The following is an 18,450-nucleotide window of genomic DNA, read 5'->3' on the forward strand; positions in this document are numbered from 1 at the left end:
AGAGTCACTGGTTGTTTTAAACATCACTGCCTTGTCATTTTTTATGTCTAGTACAGGCTCTGCCTTCTTGAGGGAAGCTTTGCTTAATAGTAAGGGGATATCTGTAGGGACCACTCCTGTTTCAATGTGACACTTAGTCTGACCAATTTTTGCTGGTATCTTAACTCTCTTGGTAGAATGGACAATTCTCCATCTCCAAATTTGAAAGCTCTTTTGCTTGGTGTGTCAATCATATTTTTGTACTTCTTTCATATTTAGTTCACCTACATGGCTATCAAGCCATTTTGCACCACACACTGTCCGTGTACATGCAGTATCAATCACAGCAGATCCTAAGGATTCAACTATAAAAATCTCAGTATCAGATTCATTTGAAAACAGTGTAATGTTACACTGCTCTATCTCTGTGTTTACATTTTCCTCTGTTAGTTTAACTTGTTCATTTTTATGAGGACAGTCTTTAACCCAATGGTAAGTGCTTTGACAAATTGCACATTTTGATCTCCTTCCATATGTGTCCAGTGGATTTGTGCCGGGAAATGGCGCCCTCTTCTGGTTGTCTTGAGAACGTGACTTGTTGGCGCCTTTTCTGTGCTGCTCGGTGTAATATGCTGCGTCACTCACTTGCATTCCATCTGTTATTGGCGCGACAGACGTCTTCTCACCAAATATTCTTTTTAGTGCCGACTTCATAGATGCAAAAGTCAGCACAGTACAAGCAGTCAAAGCCAACTGTTTCTCCCTACCATCTAGACAGGCAGTATCTAGCAACTTGAAAGCTAACACTGCATCTGGGAGAACCATGTCGTACTTGCGCATTCTATTGTATTTCTGTTCGAAATCAATGATGTAGTCCGCCATTGCAACCGAAATATCTCTCGTAACACTGTCAAAGTTTGAATATGCCTCGTAGGCACGGTCTTTCTCTTCTTTAAGAAATACAGAATCCAGTGCTGTGATCAAAGTTCCCATACCGTCATCCTTGTTCAAATCCTCAACGGATATTTCCAGTGCTGTATCTCTCGCTCTTCCCTCGAGTGATAATACCACCGCAAGTGCTTGCTTTTTCGCGTCCAGATTAGTAACGCGTGTCCAGATTCCCAGTTCATTTTTCCAACTTTCGTACGACCTCTTCTCGTCGAAGCGAGGTGGCACGTTGTAGTTAGAAGCCATCCTCTGCTACCAATGTTAATTCGAAATGACTCAACGACAAGGTTCCAGTTTAACAAAATTTACTCTACCATATGAACACACTACAAGGTAGCCATTACACTCAAGGCCAGGTTCAACAACAAACAAACTTCCTGCGCCTGCGCGCTCTTGACTGAGTGATAGCCCCGTAATAACAGAAATATAGGGATACTTAAAACATGAACTTAACATTATGAACCCTGACATTAAAACTCAACCTCAACCAAAACATAACCCCTAACCCAGGGGCGGCTCAAGGGCCACATCGCGATAAAAAAACAAAAAAACAATTTGTATGTCAAAATCAATTTGCGGGCCAGAAAATGTGCAGTAATTTGAAAATATATAGCTTCATAATAATTTGTACATACTATATAGTTTTAGACGTTCACGTGCGGAGTGGGTTTTACTTTTTTTTTTTATTACCCCAAATAATAATTTACTAATCATAACCCAAAATGTAAAAAATTAAATCTATACTCAAACCTCCCGCCGGGCTGTAGTTTACCCACCCCTGCCCAAACCAAACAGACAGCACAAGACAAGGTGCTACATAAGGGGGTGGGGTTAGATGGGACTCACCCAGGTTGAGGTTGAGGATGCTGCCTGTGCCCGGGGCCCTCTCCTGTTTGGGCACCAGACCAGGGGAGAAGGGCTTGGGGCTGCCCGTCATGCTGCCTGCATGGCCCATCTTCACTGAGGCAGGGGATGCTGAGGCCATAACGCATAACACTTTAACCTCCACAAATGGTTTGAGACTTGATCCTAACCTGTGTTTTGAATGTGACTATACTGTGTTAGTTATATGATGCGTTAGATTCAGGAGCATGTTAATTACCGGTATAGTCCATAGACTCCTCCCCAGCGCTGTAGTGGAATGGGGGGTTCCTAGGCCCTCTCTCCATCCCATCCTGCTCCACGTCAGAACCTGTGTGTACAGACGAGTTGGTGCTCATGGGAGAGCGAGGCATGTCCGTGAGAGAGATCCTCCGCCCCATCCCGCTCGACAGAGAGCTCTTGCCCAAGAGCATCTTGGGAGATGCGGTCATGTCGAAGTTGAAGCGCATCTTGTCAGGTTTCTCCGTCTTCACGGTCCCTGCGTCGGGGTTGGCCGGGTCCAGCAGCATCTGAAGCTGGTTGTTGGGCGTGTAGGGGGTGCGGAAGGGGGCGTAGTTGAACACCCCAAACTTCTTGCGGATGTTCTCCACATAGACCTCCATCTCCTGCATGGCGCTGTTGAAGATGCTCTTGGTCTTCTTCACAGAGAAGGGAATCTCCTTGGAAATGAGGTAGCAATTGTTAATGGGAACCCACGCCCTGCAGAGAAAAAACACAGAGAGACAAGTTAGGAGTAGGATAAGCAGAGAGACCTATGACTACCTTCAGAGGAGTCCAATACCATACGAACGCAAACAGTACTTCAGTAATTACTATGAAAAGTCCCTTCCATCCGCCACTTTCATTAAATAGCAAGGCTCACCTGTCATGCTGTCCAAAGAAGCGTGCGTCCACCTGTCCGTCCTTCTCCCGCAGTGCTTTGGCTGGCCAGAAGGGGAAGCCCTTCAACTTTGCCCATACCAGGGGGTGTGGGTGACCCTGAGAGGGGGGGCAGACCGGGGGCACGGTCAGATAAAACAGCGTAAACATTTCATTTAGGCTAATCTACATTTGTCTTCAGGACAAATCGAATTGTGACCTAAGTCACAGGACAAACATTTACATTTATATCCATAAAATGTCCTTTGCAAAAGAAGATGAGGAAACATTTGTCTTACACATGGCTCGCAAAACCAGTTGTCCCTCTTTTGGCACGAGGACAGGTAGCACTCCGGACAGACCTCAATTTCATTCACCTGAAACAAACAGCATTTTCCACATTACTGAAATACATTTAGAAAGGAGAAAACAAACACACCACTGAATGGCATTTCAGTCATCATGTAAAAATGATACTCACTTCGTGTTCACAGATCTTCACAACAACCTTTGCTGTTGCTGTTAGTTTGTGATTTCCTGGAACAAACATGTTTGTAAGAGCCAAGTTTAATTTCCAAAGCATGTTGCAAGCAGTATAGTGAGGAAACCGTCTTAAACATGTGTTTTTGACCTACCTCCATTGTAGATGATGCAGTTGTGTAAGATCCATTTCATGTCAGCCAAGAAGGATTCTGTGCAGCCATACATTTTCTTTTTCATATTCTACCAATATAGCAGAGAAAATATGATTTGATTACACCAGAGCCATGTATTTAGAGAGTTGGGCCCATTGAACTAGGATTTAGAATAATTGAATAGGATCTCAATGGTTGGGCCATTAAAAGTGGCGATCAGCAATTGCTACATCCATTTTTGGACTTAATAATATTATGTACCTATTGATTCTTGAAGAACATAATTTATAAATGGATCATGAGCTAAGTTCAACTGTCGTTCCCCATCAGAACCCAAAATATAAGCTTGTTTTACTCCAATGTTTGTAAACAAAGTAAATGTAAACAAACACTGTCTGGCCGAAAAACATGGTTAAAACTATAATTTTGATATCATGGATGGTCAGTCCTTGCAGCCATAGCTCTGTCTTTGAATTTGAGGGTGGTACATTTCTCCAGCCCCATCCCCCCTGCTTTTTAACAAAACAAATGGTGGTGAATACGCTTTATTGTTTTAACTGCTGATTGACACTTTAAATGTTTCTGCATAATGATGCATTTACATGACAAAATTCTATGGCAGCTATGTTAGCGCCCCATTAACATTACATGGGGAATATTTAAACAACGCCATCTACACACAATACCTCATAATGACAAAGTGAAAACATGGTTTTAGACATTTTTGCAAATTGATTGAAAATGAAATACAGAAATATCGAATTTACATAAGTATTCACACCCAGAGTCAATACATGTTAGAATCACCTTTGGCAGTGATTACAGCTGTGAGTGAGTCTTTCTGGTTAAGTCTAAGATCTTTGCACACCTGGATTGTACAAATAATATTTGCACATTATTCTTTTTAAGATTCTTCAAACTCTGTCAAGTTGGTTGTTGATCATTTCTAAACAACAATTTAAGTCTTGCCATAGATTTTCAAGATGATTTAAGTCAAAACTGTAACTAGGCCATTCAGGAACATTCAATGTCGTCTTTCTAAGCAACTCCAGTGTATATTTGGCCTTGTGTTAGAAACGCTTTGGGCTTATTTTGACAGATTTTTGGCAAGAGTGAAACCTCTCGGTTCGTCTCTTTCTCCCAAGCCACTCCCCCTACCACAACAATAAAGATGAGAGATCACTTCTACCTCTCTGACAAAATGGTTTTAACTCGCCATTTGCATTTGAGGTTTGATCCAACAGAATGGGTCATATGGACACTGAAACATATTGAGACATTATTTTACTGTAATAGGAGAAGTTAATCTTTCGAACCATACCCTGTTTGTTTCAACTCCTCAAATTTCGAGCAAGAGCAGACACTACTAAAACGGACATACCAATGAACAGTCATTCTAGAAAATGTATGCTCAGTTTGTCTCAGTTTGTCTTATGGTGCCACGTATCGCTAGCAGCATTTTTGTCAAATAAAGATTGTTATACTAGCTGTTTTGAATGACTGTTTAATAAATCTGCAATAAGCATAAAACAATTATATAATGAATTGGCAACTCATTCTCATTCTGAGAAATAAGGTAAGCCACTTGATTTCAACATCTGAACAAAGTGGACAGACTAGCATGCTGTTCAAACAGTTGGAGACGGACAGAAGGTTGTGTTCATAACAATTCAACTATTTTGCCTTGTTAGCTGAATTCAGAGTGTGTGAAATTATATCTTTGATCCAAGTTGGCTAAACTTAAAATATAAATATTAGCTGACTTCTCACTAGCACATGGGCTTGTGCTTGTGAGATTATTTATGAAATTGGTGTTAATTGACTATAATACCTGCTACATTGTTAGTGAATGTGCATTATGCATGGTTATGGTTAAATGTAACAAAAAGTACATTTTATAGACACACCTGAAAGCCAGATCAGTGATCATAGCAAAAACAGTAGGTACAACTATTAATTATTAGTGATACGCAGACGACACCATTCTGTATACTTCTGGCAATTCTTTGGACACTGTGTTAACAACCCTCCAGACGAGGTTCAATGCCATACAACTCTCCTTCCGTGGCCTCCAATTGCTCTTAAATACAAGTAAAACTAAATGCATGCTCTTCAACCGATCGCTGCCTGCACCTGCCCGCCCGTCCAACATCACTACTCTGGACGGTTCTGACATAGAATATGTGGACAACTACAAATACCTAGGTGTCTGGTTAGACTGTAAACTCTCCTTCCAGACTCACATCAAACATCTCCAATCCAAAGTTAAATCTAGAATTGGCTTCCTATTTCGCAACAAAGCATCCTTCACTCATGCTGCCAGACATACCCTCGTAAAACTGACCATCCTACCGATCCTCGACTTCGGCGATGTCATTTACAAAATAGCCTCCAATACCCTACTCAATAAATTGGATGCAGTCTATCTCAGTGCCATCCGTTTTGTCACCAAAGCCCCATATACTACTCACCACCACTGCGACCTGTACGCTCTCGTTGGCTGGCCCTCGCTTCATACTCGTCGCCAAACCCACTGGCTCCAGGTCATCTACAAGACCCTGCTAGGTAAAGTCCCCCCTTATCTCAGCTCGCTGGTCACCATAGCAGCACCCACCTGTAGCACGCGCTCCAGCAGGTATATCTCTCTGGTCATCCCCAAAACCAATTCTTCATTTAGCTCTCCTTCCAGTTCTCTGCTGCCAATGACTGGAATGAACTGCAAAAATCTCTGAAACTGGAAACACTTATCTCCCTCACTAGCTTTAAGCACCAGCTGTCAGAGCAGCTCACAGATTACTGCACCTGTACATAGCCCATCTATAATTTAGCCCAAACAATTACCTCTCCCCCTACTGTATTTATTTATTTATTTTGCTCCTTTGCACCCCATTATTTCTATCTTTACTTTGCACATTCTTCCACTGCAAATCTACCATTCCAGTGTTTTACTTGCTATATTGTATTTACTTCGCCACCATGGCCTTTTTTTTTGCCTTTACCTCCCTTATCTCACCTCATTTGCTCACATTGTATATAGACTTATTTTTCTACTGTATTATTGACTGTATGTTTTGTTTATTCCATGTGTAACTCTGTGTTGTTGTATGTGTCGAACTGCTTTGCTTTATCTTGGCCAGGTCGCAATTGTAAATGAGAACTTGTTCTCAGCTAGCCTACCTGGTTAAATAAAGGTGAAATAAACAAATAAATAGAGCATGTTTGGGATGCTCTGGATCGACAGCGTGTTCCAGTTCCCGCCAATATCCAGCAACTTCACACAGCCATTCCACAGGCCACAATCAACAGCCAGATCAACTCTATGCACTGTATGAGGAAAATGGTGGTTACACCAGATACGGACTGGTTTTCTGATCAACGCTCCTACCAATTTTATTTTTTAGGTATCTGTGACCAACGTATACATATCTGTATTCCCACTCATGTGAAACCCTTAGATTTGGGCCTAATTTATTTATTTCAATTGATTGATATGAACTGAAATTGTTGCGTTTATATTTTTGTTCAGTGTATTTAGGCTTGCCATAACAAATGGGTGGAATACTTAGACTCAAAACATATTAGCTCTTCATTTTTATTAATTAGTAAACATTTCTTAAAACATAATTCCACTTTGACATTATGGGTTATTTTGTGTAGGCCAGTGACAAAATCTAAATGTAATCAATTTAAAATTCAGGCAACACAACAAAATGTGGAAAAAATTAAGGCTTGTGAATACTTTCTGAAGGCACTGTATTATCTGTAGACCATGATTTATAGACTCAAAAAGCTCATCATTGCCTTGCTATTAGAGGGCTCCAAGTCAGGAATGGATAAACGTCTGCTAAATGACTGAAATGTGAATGTAATGGTACCTTCTCTAGTGTTGCGAGGTCCATTGGGTGGTATATGTACTCAGCATAGTCAGGGTGCTGCTCCAGAGCCACAGGCTTCCAGAAGGGCTCAGTCTGCCCACAGAAGAAACAAGTATTAGTTCAACTCTCATAAACAACAGAAGCGATAGACCCATCTCTAGCCCACAGTGGGCACCTAGAGGACATGAGAGACTTTCACTAACTTACCCCCGGCTGTTTCATCTTCTGGAGGGCAAACTTCAGCAGGTAGGACAGCTGTTCTATCGTTAGCATAGTCATGGCCTTGCTCTGTGTCTCTATGCACTCTGCTACTGTGATTTTCTGGAAAAATGACAAAGTCAGGACAATGTACCATTGACAAATAGTAGCTGGGTAAACACAACCACTCACAGTAGGTTGCTGGGCTGGCTATTAACTATGCATCTACAGTATGTCATCATCTATAGTAGACTGTGGTACTAGTCCTCAGAGGCAACATCCATCTAGAGAGGGACGATAAAGATCCTGCCCACTTTATGTTAGCCCCATCTAAACAGGCCTGGGGTCCATTCCATTTAAATTACATAATTGGGAAGTACCACGTGTAGTACCATTATTATAGGATAATATGTTTATTTTAATTTTTTTACTAGAATGCAGAGTCCAATTGGAATTGACCCCAAGCCTGCCTCCAACCCCATCACCTGACACCCCAAAGAGCAAGCGGACATTAAGCTAGTGGTTAAGCGAGAATGTGCCTGGAACACTCCCACACCGCTTGCACACGTATATACACCTACACACCCACACGGCACGGCACACACGTGAGTGAGTACCTCACACTCTGGACAGAACCAGTCACCCTCGGGCTCTGCTGGCAGTTTGAGGCACTTGGCGTGGTACACCCTCGGGCAGAGCTCACAGCAGAGCACCTGGCCCTCGCGGTGGCACAGCCAGCAGTAGAAGTCATTCCTGCTGTCCTGCGGGACAACATCAACAGGGTCTGTGGTGAGTGATGACTGCTTCACATAGTAAAAGGGACCATGTCTTAGTTCTGACTGAAATGCAGGCAAGAGAAACAGGGGGCGGGTTTCAAAACACACGCAGAAAACAAAACACAAAAGGTGCAGTGCAACAGAAACACACAGATAATCACAAAGTGGCAAGTAAGGCAGGGTAATAAGCAACATGTAATGCAAAATAAGGCAGGCACCAAACACAAGACTGTTTAGTTGGTCTAGTCAATATCAATGTAGGCCTATACGATAGTAATGTCATTGTTCTTGATCTAAACCGTAAGTTTGTGTTATTGTCATCTTTTTATGTTGTCAGACTTGCAATGTGCAATTTCATTGATGACTTTCCCTGGTRGACCAATAACCAGTTTTGTGTTGGGTATCATGCTTGACACCGCATCAACCCACATCAGCCAATCAGTGAACAAGACACAATACTAGTCAGCACATATCTATGTGACTGTTCAGAATGTGTGACATGTTCATTGTCAGTGGAACTGAATTCAAAAGTTTGTACTTGGGGTTGAATCATGTCATACATGTAAAACAAAGCATTCACAACACAAACAAGCATATTTGGCAGGCATATCTACTCTTTCCAAAAAAGGCAGTTTAAAAAAAGTATTCCACTCTATAAACAGTTATCATGATTAATCAGCAGGCAGATAAATCATCTTAATAGTCAATCATCAATATATGTTAGACATTTTTGGGATATGAACAAATGCATCCGACCACAGAACATGAAGCAGAGTCTTTCATTTAAACCTGGAAGCACAATCAGTCATGCACAGGTGCACAATCAGTCATGCACAGGTGCACACACAAGCACACTTACACAAGCGCACACAGTCACAAACTACACCCCCCCCCCCCTCCACCCCACCTGGTCTTTGTTGTTGCTGTGGACGGCTCCAGGTTTCTTCTTCTTCTTCAGGGGGCTGGGGGAGGTGTCTGAGGGGTAGTGGCCGTTGGAGGAGTGGGTTGGGCTGGACACTTTCCTCTTCTGAGTCGCCAGCACCCGCTCTGCTGACCCGGGGTCAGACACTAGTGACATGAGCAGAGGGGACACCAGGTAACCATACATACAACACAGAGAGTAGCAGCTAATAGGAATCCTAGAAGGACAGAGACTAGATCCCTGGCATGAAAGGCTACAGCGGCAGAGGCACTCCCAGTCCCAGGCCACTCTACACAATGACACTCAGATGGGGGGTCATTGAAGGTCAAAGGCAGTGTAAATCCTCAAGCATTCTTTTTGTTAGCAGAACCCCTTCATTGAGAGACTTAATACGGTGGTGATTGCCCAGGAATACTGAATCCAACCAGATAAGGGATTTTCGTCACCAAACCCTACTGCTTGGTTTCCCAATCTGGCAACAAATGTCATATGTTAAGTCAGTGTGGTTGGGCCCTGTGATAGTGATCACGTGTGAAGGATGCCTCCTAAATGGTGACTTAGGCTAACATCCACAGCACGTGATGGTGAGGCTGAACCCGTGCAACAACCTCAGAGGTAGTGGTGATACGGTTTTAACTGAATGGCACAATGGTTGCTCTGTGTAGCTCCATGAGATCAACATCAAACAACAAGTATGTTTAACGGTAAGATAAACACTAGAAGAAGAATACTAGAATAAGTGGTCTTCTCAAAATACAACATTGGTCTTAGCATGCAGGGCCTTGTTCTTACCTTTGGATCGCAGTGCCACATCCATCCCCTCTACCACATCCGACTCCGTCTGTACCTCGTCCTCAGCCAGACTGCACAGCACAGAATGAAAGGAGGAGAGTCAGACACAAACAGTGTTCACAAAACAAATCCTGTCACACAGTAAACAAGTGGAACACCACCTAAGGCAGGGTCCCAGGGGACAAAGTCACCAGAGTTTCAGCAGGTTTCCATTGTGGTTACCTCATCAGCTTTATTGAGAAACATCAGTAGGTTACTAATGTTACCAAATCTAAGGCGCAACCGATGTGGCACAGAATTGACTTGATCACGAATTGTAAGTCGCTCTCGATAAGAGTCTGCTAAATGACAACCACATTTTTTTTCAGTGTAATCATATCTTCCTATGCATGTCTATAATCATTGGTAATCACAGTAGGATAAACTTTAGACGTTGGGAGTTTGTGTTCCATGGGGTGCCACTGGAGAATCTCCATGGCAACAGGTCCTCTTTATTCAGCTTGCACAAGTGTTGCAATAAAACGCAACACTTGTGCTTCAGCACAACAAATAAGGCCATCCAACCGAGTAGGCTGTGTGCTCCTGTCCTCCAGGACACAATGGAGAGACGAGGGCTTCAGTCCTGATGAGGGCCATGCATTGACGAGTTTGTTTGCATTCCCATTTGCCCACCTACCTACACTAAAAAAGATCTTTCTGTACAATGCAAGCTCATTCAAAAGAGCAACGCCTTAAACACATTTTGGGAGTTTCAATGATTACAAAAAGACTTCAACAAATGCGTAGGCTACGTCACAAAAGGGTTTTCACCTTCAAAATGGACGGTGACTCACAGAAGATTGCCTCAGACAGTCATGGATGAGAGTGTAAAAAGGTGATTTTTGGTAGCCGCTCAAACCCCAGCTCTCACAACTGGCTATTTCTATACTGAACAAAAATAAATGCAACAATTTCAATGATTTTACTGAGTTACAGTTGATATAAGGAACTCAGTCAATTTAATACATTCTTTAGGCCCTAATCTATGGATTTCACGACTGGTCAGGGGCGCAACTTTGCGTGGGCCTGGGAGGGCATAGACCCACTCACTTGGGAGCCAGGCCCACCAACTGGGCAGCCAAGCCCAGCCAATCAGAATTCGTTTTTCCCCACAAAAGGGCTTTATGACATAGAGAAATACTCAGTTTCATCAGCTGTCTGGGTGGCTCGTCTCAGACGATCCCGCAGGTAAAGAAGCCGGATGTGGATGTCCTGGGCTGGAGTGGTAACACGATTGTGAGGTCGGTTGGACGTACTGCCAAATTCTCTAAAATGACGGAGACGGCTTATGGTATAGAAATTAACATTAAATTATCTGGCAACAGTTCTGGTGGACATTCCTGTAGTCAGCATGCCAATTGCATGCTCCCTCAAAACTTGAGACATCTGTGGCATTGTGTTGTGTGACAAAACTGCACATTTTAGAGTGGCCTTTTAAAGTTCTGGGATCTTTTATTTCAGCTCATGAAACATTGAACCAATACTTTACATGTTGCGTTTATATTTTTGTTCAGTATAGAAACCCACTGCACCAGATCACTTCAGTAAGCTCTACAGAGTCAACCTTAGTCTGACTAGCTAGCTACAGGTTTTTACCTGTTACATAGATCTGTTAACTAGCCTGTTCTTAACAGCTGAAATAAGATTTCCACAGCAAATCATATCAATAACAAACAATATTGTACAAAAATGTTAAGTATAGCCTCTTCCATTTACAGAAACGGCCAAATCAAAGCCTGGAGCTTTTTGTGTCTTTGGTTTTGCTCTCCTCTAATTCCCTCTCAGGAAGAGAAATGAGGAGAAGAAAGGAGGGATCCTTGGTGATGAATGGGGTTCTTTGAGAGTTCAGCCCCTCCTTTGTCAGGGCCACTGAGGGCCTCGTTCCAAGGATGTAGTCGTATTCATCGTACGCTTAAAGAAAATAATCCTCAGGATCCAACACAGGTCACACGCTGAACCAGACCCAATGCCCTGCCCCTGGTGACAGGAGAACGTCTAGGTACAGGTAGCCTAATAAGCTAATATTCAGCACTAGATCTAGAAGAAAAAAATGTTCAAGAAGTGGACAAGTGGGAATGTTATAGATGTTCTCAGAGGAACATTTGAGACAAAGATTTGGATAAGATTAGAGTTGATATATTCTTCAGAATCCACATCCATCATGGTCATTGATCTGGAAGACAAAAAGGACAGAGTAGAAAAAGGAGAGGCACAATGCTCCAGAGCCAGAGCTGAGGGTAGCCATTGATGCACCCAAGCATGACTACCACTGTGAGAGGCCATTAACTAAATCTACTAAGCCAATAAAGCCACCCTCATTAACACGCACTGTAAACCTTGACGTCCTGCTCATCAAACCAAGTCCATGACACTGATCATTCATAAACCTAAGGTAATGCTTAACAACCCTGTCACCACATCCACATGAGAAGTCTCAATCAATAAATCACTAGGCTTAATCGCCATTATCAAAAAGACTGAGGCATGAAATCACCCATAATGCCATCTGGATAACGAGAGAAGATCAAGAAGATACAAATGGAAGAAAAATCTAATAGTATCCAGCATATGAGTCTTGTCTTGTTTAGACATGCTGCCCTTCAGGGCCTTCCTGTTCCGGGCACAGAACAAAAAAACGAACGAGGCCCACATGAAAGAGTGCACATGTTAGCCAACTCTCTGTGCTACGTGTCCTACCAGCGAGAGCACTGTGAGAGGACTGAGCACTTTAATCATGCAACCCAGCAGTAAGCCAAGGTTCACACTCGTTATTCACTCAAAAATAGGCCCACCGAGCAGCCAGAGTGACACAAGAACCACCTGATCCTGTAGCATCTAGCTAAGCAGATTGTTTAGTCATCCTATGTTCTTCCAGAGGGCATTTCAGACCAGGAGCAGAATTCCTGAAACCTGTCAGAATCACAGGAGAACAGATAGCAAAAAAATCTTCAGTATCTGTGAATATTCCAGACAACCAAAATTCAGGATAACATTGGCAAACACCACCCAAGGATTAATAGCTGATAGAAGAAAAAAAACACACACATTGAATCTGTGCCTTGAGATTCCACTGGATCCTCAGAGACAGGCGAGCAGAGGCAGAGCAGGGTTCTCTCGTCACAGAAAATGGAGGCCACAGCCGACTCCCCTCCCCCCTCTCCCCCATGCCGACCGAGGCTCCAGGCACACACACGAGGACCAGGAGATCCGTGGAGATTACAGCTCAACATCCAAACATCAAAACACAGTTAAGCCAAACCACTGTCACTGCCGAGTACAACAGGAGGGAGACCGACGAGAGACAGACGAGAGAGAGAGAGAAGAAATCCAGCTAATTGGAAATCAGTTATCCATTGTAACCCCCATCTTCAGTTTCACTTTTACTGTGCCCACTGCTGTCAAATAATAATTAGGCATAATAATAAGAAAGATAAATAGTTTGATTATAAGAATAAAGACATCTGGCAAACTTAGGACCTATCCCTGGGGAGAATACACTGTCTCTCCGTCTCATGCAACACAGTTGTGTCTAGTGCAGAGAGAGGGTCTGGGTTCCTGCTCTGTAATTAGTGCCATGAAAGCAGGGTTGTTTCGTTGAATGCTTTGTGTTGGTGTCCTTGAATCCACTGAGGATCAGTATTGTTGATGGAGAAACAACGTGGCGCCCTTGTCACCCTGCAGCCCCTGACCTCCAGAGAGAAGACCGACTGAGGGACATAACGCACAAACAACACCGTCAAGATTAAATTTACCGTTTGCTCAAGACAATATGAAACCACTAGTTTTAGGCACAGTCTTGCAGAAATAGGTTCTATGCTTTTGCCTGCATTTCATACTATAATCACTGCAAAAAGATAAGATTCATTATACACATGATGAATTTTTGTCCATTTTTGTTCTTCATCAGAAATAATTCACACTTAGTAGCATACCTTGTCTTATACCACAGAATATGTAAGAAAAATCCTTCAGYCTGATTTTTACACTGGGCTGGGGGAGATGAAACAAAGATGGCTGTAGAATTTTCCAGAAGCCACTGCTCTCACTGCGATTGTCAATCTTTAACCTCAACTGCTGCTGTAATTGGCTGGAGGCTCTGCAGGGCGGGACCGGATTGGTCGGCTGTGGTATGCCACATGACTCGCTGTGCGCAGGCTTCTTTCTTCCTTAAAACACATTTTCTGCTGCAATGCAGATTCCCTATGCATTAAAACAGTGTAATTTCACCTCGGTTTAAAAGGTTGTCAGTCTGTTTTGATTGCGACCGAGCGAATGGGTAGAGATTTTAGAAGAGGGTTTTTGAGTTGTTCTTTGTGGTTAGGAGGCAGTAAATCACAAGCAGACCATTTAAAAGCCTGGTGTCCAATTTACGAGCAATGCTGCCTCAGCTAACCCCAGCAACCCCAGAGGACTGCCTAAAGATAACCTGTCACCAGATTACTAACATTAGGCCTACCACTAACATAACGCTAATGGAGCTCAACGTGAATTTATACACATCTCCAAGCTCACCCAATGATTGTTCAAAATTATGTCAATTTCTTTTTTTCCGGGGGTGTTGGATCACTTTGGCTTTGTCCATGAGTGTACTGAAATGTTTTACTTTTTTATTTAACTAGGCAAGTCAGTTAAGAACAATTCTTATTTACAATGACGGCCTACCCGGCCAAACCCGTACGGCGCTGGGCCAATTGTGCGCCGCCCTATGGGACTCCCAATCATGGCCGGATGTAATACAGCCTGGATTCAAACCAGGTACTGTAGTAACGCCTCTTGCACTGAGATGCAGTGCCTTAGAGCGCTGCGCCACCCATCCCCCATCCTTTCATGAACCACAGTAAAAGAGGAAGCTAACGTAATGGTGGTTGATGTGCCATTCACATACTGTAATTAGAACATGCTTTGTATAGAGCCAAACCAAGGTGGTTGATAGTGAGGATGTAGAAATTCTAATATAGATTTGACACCAAAGTTAGCTCATAACTAATAATATACATTCATTTTTCTAGAATTGTAGACATATCAAAGTAAAATGTGGATTTTAAGATCTGCCGTGCCATGGTAACTAATTACATAATTAGAACCTATGAATGACTTTCTGATTCATGCAAACATTTACTTTTAGGCACTATTAGGAAACAGGTAGGGAAGGGGCTAGTTATTAATTGTGATTCATTATTTGAATTAAGAACCATAAAGTAATGTCCTATTAAACACCTGTGGAAACAGTACTATAAAATGCTACCAAAAAGGATTCTTGTGAATTGAGAGTCAGATATGCAGTTTCTATAACCTACTTACAATAGGGGACATGATTATCTTAACACAAGTATTTCAGAAACGTCAAACCAGGCATTTAAATGAAGCAGCAGATCAATGGTGTTTTTGTCTCTACAGCTATAAATAGGTGAGAGGCCCGAGCAGTGCAAGGGGGGGAAAAGAACACAAGCACACAAATACAGACAAGTATGAGTTGAGCTGAAGTCAAACAAACCATCACACAAACAAGATACACACAATCAACAATCACTAAAAATGTAATGTTTCTCTGGGTGGCAGTTTGATTTGTAATGACATGAGTAGAGCATTACCCAGAGGGACACTCAGTTTCTAACACAAAATGGCCACTGTTTGAGGCACAGAGCAGAAGAAGCCGCTTTACAAGGATGAGTGCTACAGAGTCAACGTAGCACTGGCCTGTAAACTGGAGGCCTTTGGCCGTAAATTGAGACCCCATATTCCATGAGCTTCAAAACAACTAGATTACACAGGGCTACAAATGTGTGGAAGAATGAAATGTACCAATTTCCCTCAGACCCTCCATTTTTGGTTAGGAACACTGAATGAACTCTGATGACTCAGTTCTGATGAGGGTGAGACTGGAAATGAATTTAGCCATATGAGGCAGGTAGTCGCTGCTTTGTTCGTATTTGCGTCAATTGGTGAAGAATTCTCTTTCATATTTTTGTATTACATTTTTTATTTAACTAGACAAGTCAGTTAAGAACAAATTCTTATTTACAATGACGACCTACCCCGGCCAAACCCTAACCCGGACGACGCTGGGCCAATTGTGCGCCGCCCAATCCCAGCCAGTTGTGATATAACCTGGAATAAAACCAGGGTCTGTAGTGATGCCTCTAGCACTGAGATGCAGTGCCTTAGACCGCTGCGCCACTCGGGAAAATCTGCAGATATTAATTATGAAAGTATTAATTTTGTCCCCCCACACACTACTTACTGTAAGAAACCAGTGTTGAGTTAGCTATCAGCGTCTGGAGACCCCCCGCCCCGGTCAGTCTAACAGGCACATGTGTTTCCCCACGACCATTCTCCCTGGCCTGGCGTGACACACTAGATCACAACAACAAAAGATACATAACACCCCCCCAATCCCGCCACCCCACTAGTCCTCCTCAGCCACCCATCCCCCAGCCATGTGTGCCATGAAACACAAGGATGGCACAGCAGAGAAGAGATAGATAAGAGATTGCCCATTTGTAGCTTACTCTCTTTTGCATTATAAAAAAGACAAGGAAAACAAGGATTTGCCATGGTCCACTCTGCAGTCCACCGCATGGCAGCCTAGATGTCTGGGGAACACATGTGAGCCTGCCTGCCTGCCTGCCTGCCTGCACACACACACACACACACACACACAAACACACACACACACACACACACACAACACACACACACACACACACACACACACACACACACACACACACACACACACACACACACACACACACACACACAAGACAGACAGAGAGAGCAGAGTCCTAACCCAACCCCACCTAAGCTCTCTGTGGTACAGGGGGCCTTGCAAGGCCTCCCCTGCCCCCAAAGCCCCCCCACCCCACTCCTTTGGGAAAGCAATCTGTGATTTTCAGGTATTCACATTCAGATTTGCACAGCAACAGTCACACAACAGAGAAGGAGAAAGGAATGTTGTAATTAGAGTCAAAATAAAGACAGGGCTTACCTCTGTGGATGCATGGCTGCCTGACACACTGTTATGGCAACACTTATAAAACATGGAGGACACTCTCAGCCGGGGAAGGCTCCGTTCTTCAGGCAAGGCGATCAGGCCTGTCTGATGGTAGCCAGGCCCTGACTGGCCCCTTTGTCACAGGCGGGATGTAAGACCGCATCCGATTGGCCGAAGGGTTTCCTGAGTAATTATCTTTGTTCAGCGCAAGCAGAAGCAGCTCTGAGTGCAGGAGAGACATGGAGATAAAAAAAAGAGAGAGAGCTAGGCCCAAATCACAAAATAACAGACACACAACAATGTAATACTGTTTCCTAAGGTTGCATCTGGTGCAAGTTGTGTTATTTTCACAGATTATATAGTAGAAATGGCAGCATCTACTAAATGAAAAACAGACAGCGGGGCTGCTCTGTTGTAACCTCCATTTTTGTAGAGAAGGCCTTTGTCTAAACCCCTCCCTTCTTCTCAACCGCCTTCAGGGGAGAGAGGGCACATAGGCTCGTTCTTCACCAAAACTACAACCAAGGCCTGGAGAAATTGCACACAATTTAAAATGTAGACCAGGGAATGTTTCCCTGGAATATAAGTGGAATTAGACCAGGGAATGTTTCCCTGTAATATAAGTGGAATTAAAAGAAAAAACTGAATGGTAAATCCAGATCATATAAAAACAACAAGATTAACATAAAAGAAACGAGTTACAAATATTCTGTAATAAATATTAATAAAATTCAAAAGAAAGCAATTTATGGGCTTGGTCTAAAAAATACACAACAAAAAAACGGCCAATACTTTTTAGGCAAAAAAGAATTGAAAAATAAATACATACAATAGGTTAATATTGTTATATACCAGGGGTCAGCAACAGGCTCATTTGTGATTTTTTGGGGGCGCCCCAGAGTAGTTTGGGGGTTGTTTTCGGTTTTTAAAAAAAAGACTAAATCACCAGCCCCCCAAAAAAGGTAATTTAGGAAATCTGTTCCAAGTATTCCAATTTATTTAAATGAGGCGTGATTGTGTCTCAATGTAATCAAGGCATGAAATGATTGTATTTGAAAATAACAATCTATTTTTTGGCTGACTTGTGGTCAGTTTGAAGTGTACAAATTACTATATATATATTCCGGCCCCAGACGATCCACTCCGACAAAATTCGGCCCTCGGCTGAATCTATTTCTGACCCGTTATAAACACTACCCGTAATCGCTAATTTTGGGGCACAGTGTTATGTTTGTTGTAGTGCTGTTTAACATTCTATTCTGTGGATGGTTATTGTTCTGGAGTATTATTAAGGCTAATCCATAACATATAGGCTAATTTCTGGTCTTACAATTGAGGTTGAAGTAGCACTTATTACATTAAAGAAAGTTAGGAAAAGGGGAGACATTTTGTAATGCCAGACCAGAACAAATGACAGTATGTGCGTGTACGTGTGTTCCAAGGAACCTCCCGCTTGCATCATGTGCTTCGTGAAAATCATCAATAATTCACTGTACCTGGGTAACAGCACCTGTCTGTTATTGTTAACTCGCAGACAGACCAGTTTGTCAAT

The 18,450-nt window shown here is 42.8% G+C and overlaps 1 protein-coding gene across 2 annotated transcripts in view; it reads right to left on the reverse strand.

The window, feature by feature from the left end:
• Positions 1-18,450, reverse strand: part of LOC111976503 (MYND-type zinc finger-containing chromatin reader ZMYND8) — a 34,956-nt gene that overhangs the window by 14,651 nt on the left and 1,855 nt on the right. Inside the window, exons 2-13 of one of the 2 annotated variants that reach the window (XM_024005359.2) lie at positions 16,893-17,120; positions 9,866-9,936; positions 9,059-9,219; positions 7,993-8,136; positions 7,385-7,498; positions 7,178-7,270; positions 3,303-3,390; positions 3,149-3,204; positions 2,967-3,044; positions 2,672-2,787; positions 2,030-2,508; positions 1,774-1,902 (exon numbers count right to left, since the gene is read on the reverse strand). In XM_024005359.2, the coding sequence (XP_023861127.1) occupies positions 1,774-1,902; positions 2,030-2,508; positions 2,672-2,787; positions 2,967-3,044; positions 3,149-3,204; positions 3,303-3,390; positions 7,178-7,270; positions 7,385-7,498; positions 7,993-8,136; positions 9,059-9,219; positions 9,866-9,936; positions 16,893-16,906 (1,543 nt within the window). In that variant the 5' untranslated portion in view covers positions 16,907-17,120. Of the gene's footprint in view, positions 1-1,773; positions 1,903-2,029; positions 2,509-2,671; positions 2,788-2,966; positions 3,045-3,148; positions 3,205-3,302; positions 3,391-7,177; positions 7,271-7,384; positions 7,499-7,992; positions 8,215-9,058; positions 9,220-9,865; positions 9,937-16,892; positions 17,121-18,450 lie in introns of both variants that reach the window. The other variant, XM_024005357.2, reaches the window with a different exon arrangement.

Source organism: Salvelinus sp. IW2-2015, linkage group LG17, assembly GCF_002910315.2.
Source record: "Salvelinus sp. IW2-2015 linkage group LG17, ASM291031v2, whole genome shotgun sequence".
Classification (NCBI taxonomy): domain Eukaryota; kingdom Metazoa; phylum Chordata; class Actinopteri; order Salmoniformes; family Salmonidae; genus Salvelinus; species Salvelinus sp. IW2-2015.